The sequence below is a fragment of the Capricornis sumatraensis genome, chromosome 17 (assembly GCF_032405125.1).
Source record: "Capricornis sumatraensis isolate serow.1 chromosome 17, serow.2, whole genome shotgun sequence".
Lineage (NCBI taxonomy): Eukaryota > Metazoa > Chordata > Mammalia > Artiodactyla > Bovidae > Capricornis > Capricornis sumatraensis.
Window position 1 is genome coordinate 59,114,065 of NC_091085.1, and position 6,000 is coordinate 59,120,064.

Consider the following 6,000-nt stretch of genomic DNA (forward strand, 5'->3'; position numbering starts at 1 on the left):
TGATGTTGTATTTGAATACTTTTTCATAATGTATTGAAAGTATGTTTATGTTTATATGTGAATTTTTTTGGTCAGTTTTCCTATTTGATTGCTGGAATATAGTTTTCAGGAAAAGTTTTTAACTTCTAAAAAAGTCTTGTTAAATTAATATCCCAGTCTTAATGTTATCAACCATTAGGAAAATTATGATTATTTGAAGCAGCTTATGTTGTCAAAAAGGAAGCTTTAACAGTGCTGACTACAAAAATTAGTATTTTTTAAATGAAAGGAAGATGTACAAGACTAAAATACCTTCCCACCAGCTCTTGCTTTTATTGTGAACTGCTGCGTTTACATTTTGCAGTGATTTCTAGAAAAATAGTGAATGCCTGTTATTTCTAACTTTACTATGTAATTATTTTGTTGTTAGCATTACCTTATATTACTATTATTCCTAGCCATTTTCCACTTGAAAACAGTTTGTAATTGTTAGCTATTTGAAATATTCATTACATAGGGAAGCCCTCATGGGAGAGCTTTAGCATTCAGATGCAAGCAGTATCAAGGGCCAGGTTCTCTATGCAAAGATGAGTTTAAATTGACTTCACAGATCAAATTAGGCAACCAGTGTGTGTTTCAGTGGAATTTTCATCTTCTTTTCACAGGTAGTCTCAGACGATGCCGTGGTCCACTGGTTAGATCAGTATAATTCATCTGCAGATACTTGTACTCATGCTTATTGGTTAGTATTTTTGTTTTTCTCACCATTTATTCTATTTGTCAAGGTTTAATTTAAATACCTCTTTACTCTCTGGCAGTCAGTCCCTGTAAGTATATGGGCAGTTATCAGTTGCTTGTTGTTTCTTCAGGCAGAGGTACACAGTGGAAGTTTTTGACCACATACTGTTTACGTCTCCCCTTTGCTATTCATGGATGTTTCCTTACTTTCAACTGACTATCATCTCCCTGCAGGGGCTTGGGATTGAGACTTAGCTTTTTCTTTCTACTTCTCTCTTCGTTTCCTTCCTTTTTTTCTTACATTCCCCCCACCCCGCCCAAATTTTATTGGTGTCTCGAGTCAGTTTTATTTTTAAGGCTAAGTAACATCTAGGAAACCACAAAGATGCCTCAAGTAGCTAACAGCAGTAGAAAACTTGACTATTGAGCCCTGGAACCGATCCTGCTGTGCTGCTAGGCTAGCCAAAGGTGTTGTCAAGTCATTATGTTCATTTCAGGGCATTGAAAATGGAATATCTTGGCCCACTTTATGAAAAGGGGCTCAAGATTTAGATGAATTTTAGCCAGGTTTTTATTCAGACACATGTAAGTAGATAGCTTTGCTATGATATAAGCAAGGTTTTGTTTTGTTTTGCTGAGGCCTTTTTCGTTTATCTGATCTAGAACCATATATTTGTCCTTTAATACTGTAGAAATGACTGGCAGAATTATCTTATAAACTGGCATTAGTCCAGTAAACAAACATATTAAAATGACACATGCAAAACGGCTATCAAAACCAATACATCAGCCCTTTTATAGGGAGCCAGACCCCAGAAATAACTGTAATTTTAAAATTAGTAGTGATACCTTAAGTTGGACAGGATAATCCAATATGTGAAAAGAATTGCAGGCTCTGAAACTGTCACTTAAGGTAAATGATAGGGCAGTTTCCATTTGAAATTCAGTAGGTGTGAGCCTGGTGTGTGTGCATGTTCATATATATATATATATTTATTATTATTATTATTATTTTTAATCTGTTCTAGGCGTGGCAACTGCAAAAAAGCAAGCTTGGGATTAGTTTGTGAAATAGGTCTTCGTTGCCGCACATACTATGTATTATGTGGCTCAGTACTTAGTGTCTGGACAAAAGTTGAGGGTGTTCTTGCATCTGTCAGTGGCACAAATGTGAAAATGCAGATAGTTCGCCTAAGAACAGAGGATGGACAACGAATTGTAGGTGAGTCTTTTTTCTCCCTTTGATTTGAGCTGTGAGAATAAAGAAAATTAGATCCTTGTTTTTCTTATTTTGCTTCATAACATCTTAGAATCTGTGTATTCCAGTGGTGGGGTAAAGTTTCCTTTCTGTGATGTTTTAAAAGGATGAACGGAAGTTGAGCTTTTAGATGTCTGTAGTTGGTTGAGGCTGAGGTTCTGATGTTGTGCTTCTGCGCTGCAGCGCTCTTGCTCCCTGCTTCCCTCCCTGTTGACCTCTGTGAGGCTCTCTGGTATGAAGACGAGGGATTCTCTGACATCTGTCTCTTTGTGTTCGGGCCACGTGAGACTATGGAACTCAAAGCCACTGTGCACAGAGGCTGGACTGAAGTCATGCAGGAGCAAGGGAGACCAGGCTGGCCACTCCCACCAATCCCTCAGTGACAGGCTTCACTTCACAGCAGTCCACCCAGTTACTGTACTTGCCTTGTCACGTGCTCTTTGTTTCTTTTGCAACGACCTTTCTCTGTATCATGAGTTGCCTGTGGGCCAGAGTCAGTCCATGAGCATTTTTTTGATCCTCAAGTATTTTTGGTTGCCAGATTTCAGTTGAGTTAGTTGCCACCTTGTAAAAAATCAAAAGAATGGATTTCTGTCTTCCGTTTTTTTTTTTTTTTTTAAAAGATTCTACTACAGAGAAGCCTGGAGTATTGAGCCCCTGTTCCCACATGAGAGAAGTTCAGATTCCCTTATACAGGATGTATACACTGTCCAGTTTGCTGACTTCCACACTCTTCCACTTAGAAGTTAGTGTTTCAGTATGCATTTGAATTTGTACCACTATCTGGAGTCTCTCTGGTACATTAGTACATACCAAAGATGGTGGTGCTTGTGTGCGTTTCTAGACTGCAAAGATAGTGGCTAGGAAGATCCTGTATCTGGCTTTCTCCTGCCTCAGCAGGTAGGTGGTATTGCCCTAGACACATGAATGTGCTCAGGCATTTGTGGGTAATACTGCTGAGGGGTCAGGCTGCTTCTGAAGGGGCCAGTTCAGTTATTTAGTATTCATTTAGTTTGTGTATGGAATCTTGTTCATTGACTTAATATTATAACATCATTTGGAATTTTCTGTGAAGCTGTAAAATACAGTATGAGTTCTCCTGGATGCAACCTTTATAAATTGTTTTCTCCTTGCAGGTTTGATCATTCCTGCAAATTGTGTGTCTCCTCTTATAAATCTCCTTTCAACTTCAGACCAGTCTCAACAGCTTGCAGTCCAGCAGAAACAGCTCTGGCAGCAGCGTCACCCCCAGAGCATTGCCAGCTTGAGCAGCACATAAGAACAGACAGGTTTCAACATGGATGTATCTGAAATGCTGTTGAAGCATATCATTTGCATAAAAATCAGGGACAGTTTCCAAAGAATTATAATTTTTTTTCAGTTGTGCTCTCTCTAGTTAATTTTCTTGGGAATAAGGACAAACCTGGAATAGATAGCAAAACTGAAAATCAGCAGTGCCGACAGTGGTAGTTGGTACATCTGTCTTTCCTTGTGCTTTTCCCATGGTACTTACCGTATGCTTTTACTTTGGGTGAGCAGAGGGGTATGTGTGTGTATGTGTCAGTCTGTTTGTTTGTTTGTGAGTTTGTTAAAAGCTGCGAACCATAACTGGTTTAAAAATGCTTGGAACTTCCCAAACTGGCTTTACTTTTATGTTATACAGTGCTCAGGGTTAACGCAGTACATCCATGCCATTGCTGTGGGACTTATCCCCGGATGCATGTGTTTTGAGTCTATAAATAGAGAAAATATATATTGGTTTCTTTTTCCAACTTATTAAAACAATAGGTTTATTAAAGCATGAAATGAAAGGTTGCATATCATGCATTCAGGTTCTTTTCTAGTTTTTGTTCTGACAGTGCATGTCTTTGAAAGCATGCGTAAACAAGATTAACACAGAAGTCAAGTAACAGCGAAACATTTGTAGATGTACAGCATTGGTTATTGCATTTTTATAGTGTTTATACCTGGGTGTTGCTTCAAACCCTGCAAAATCTCCTCCCATTCTTCCTGCCCCAGGTTTCTTGTCAAGGTAATGAGTACACACATTTTTTTGGTGATAAAACTCTTAAAAGTTAATTTTAATGTATTAATAGCATTCCTAATGTGTGCTGCAAAAAAGGCTACAAGCCTGTTTTTTCTTAAAGTTACATCTTTCTTAACTTAAAGATAGTTGTAGAAAGGAATACAGATTGGCTTCTGTCTTGCAAACAATCCTTTTTTTTAACTTCATTATCTTAATTTGCTTTGTCACTCTTAAAAATGAAAACTTTGTACTTGAGTTGTAAACTAGACAATGAGGAAACACTTGAGGCTTCTGCTGTATGTTTATTTCTTGTTAATTGTTGTTACACAGTAACTTGAATATTGTTTAACGTGTTGTAAGACATTGTAGAGTTTATCTCAAGCTGTTAAAAATGGTAATGTACAAATGTGAATAGACACTTATCTATAATATGGGTAAGTTTTGTTTCGCCTATAATAGATGTTTATAAAAACAAGTGAGGGGACAATTGGTCTTTTTGTTTCCTTTTTTTTCCCCCTTTACTTTTTTTGCTTGCACAGGTTGCACTATTGAGAAACTGAGATTGTATAAACCTGGTCAAAAGCTGCAAGATACCACAATCTTGTAGATGTCAAATAAAAAGTTATTATACTAACCCGAAGTGGACTCTTGTTTAGGCCCTCACCACCTGCAGAAGTAGCCTGTGATGGAAATGCTGCAGAACTCGGCATGTTGCTCAACATTCCAGGTAGCCTTAGATTTTGGCTTCAAACCCACCCCACAGAATCAAAGTGGTGTTGAGGAAGAGGTGAAATAATAGTGCTTTCAGATGTTCTGCAAGTTGAACTGTTCTCCTTTGTTCCTTTCTAAACTTCTTGCAGGATCTGGTGAGATACATGTTCAGTGATGGGTAAGCTAGAGCTAGCTGTCATCCTCTTGTGTTTCTACAAGCCTGAGTTTAGTTAGGTCACGTTCACCGTAAGTTTTCTTTCTTTGGATGTATTTATTCTTGATGCCTAAAAGAACAAATTGAGAATAATTTCGGTTCTTTGGCATATTTTGCCCAGTGGATGCAACTTTTATCCTCAGTCTATCCTTATATCTCAGGCAGTGATCCATGTGAATATCAACCAGTGTCCCTTGTGAGGGCCACTAGACCCAGCTGGCAGCCAGGAGCAGAGTTGTCCACCTGCACCAAAACTTCCCACTTAGTTCTGTTTTAAATCAGGAGCCTAGTCTGCTTCCATCAGCACCCCAGGGGAGATAGAGCTGTGGAGAGGAACCCTAACCATCCTGCTCTCTCCAGTGAGACAGAATGGCAGGGTTGTGGAAGAGAGACTGTCTCTCGTAGGCTTGGCCCAACTTTGCTTTTTTTGTGTGTGCGGGCATCTTTTTTTTTTTTAAAGCAGGTTATGGTTTTTTCCAAGCAGCTTCACTATGAGGATTCTTTAAAATGAAATTAGTTGACCCTCACAATTCACAATGTAACATTTGCTCTTGGAATAGCTATCTTGTTACAGAGGGGGATGTGTATGTCCTGTTCTTTGTAGAACAGCTTTGTTTTGCATTTTTAAAAAAGGTCCAGAAATAAGTCCTGTGAAAACTCTCAGAGTAGAACTCAGAAAGGCAGCCGTGTAAACGGATGGGGAGCTGAGGTGCCGGCTGCCCACGCTCATGGTGGTGCGGTGTGCACGTGAGCCCTCGGGGCCTCTGCCCATGCTCCTCTCTGGAGGTGAACAGACGACCTTTACACTGTGCCCTTATACAAGTCAGCAAGTTTTAGGTTGGTCAACATGGGGAAACCCAGCATTCAACGTCCTCCTCTGTCAAAAAAAATCAAGTCTCAAACAAGAGCTAACTTCTGTAAAACGGGTCTTGTATTTCAGGATCCGAATGCCATGTCTGAACCCAAGGACCTTGTTGAACTGTATGTGAGTCCATTTGGCCTCTGTAATGCCTTTTCTCCCTTTTTAGCAATATGGCTCTGAGCACAGAGATCTGGTTATGAATCATGTTCGTG

General features: G+C 39.3%; 1 protein-coding gene across 2 annotated transcripts in view; it reads left to right on the forward strand.

Annotated features, from left to right (window-relative positions):
• Positions 1–4,563, forward strand: part of SBNO1 (strawberry notch homolog 1) — a 43,134-nt gene extending 38,571 nt beyond the window's left edge. For both annotated transcript variants that reach the window (XM_068989745.1, XM_068989746.1), the window contains exons 29-31: positions 645–721; positions 1,746–1,939; positions 3,112–4,563. In XM_068989745.1, coding sequence (XP_068845846.1) covers positions 645–721; positions 1,746–1,939; positions 3,112–3,254 — 414 coding nt within the window. In that variant the 3' untranslated portion in view covers positions 3,255–4,563. The remainder of the gene's footprint in view (positions 1–644; positions 722–1,745; positions 1,940–3,111) is intronic.
• The last annotated feature ends 1,437 nt before the right edge of the window (positions 4,564–6,000 follow it).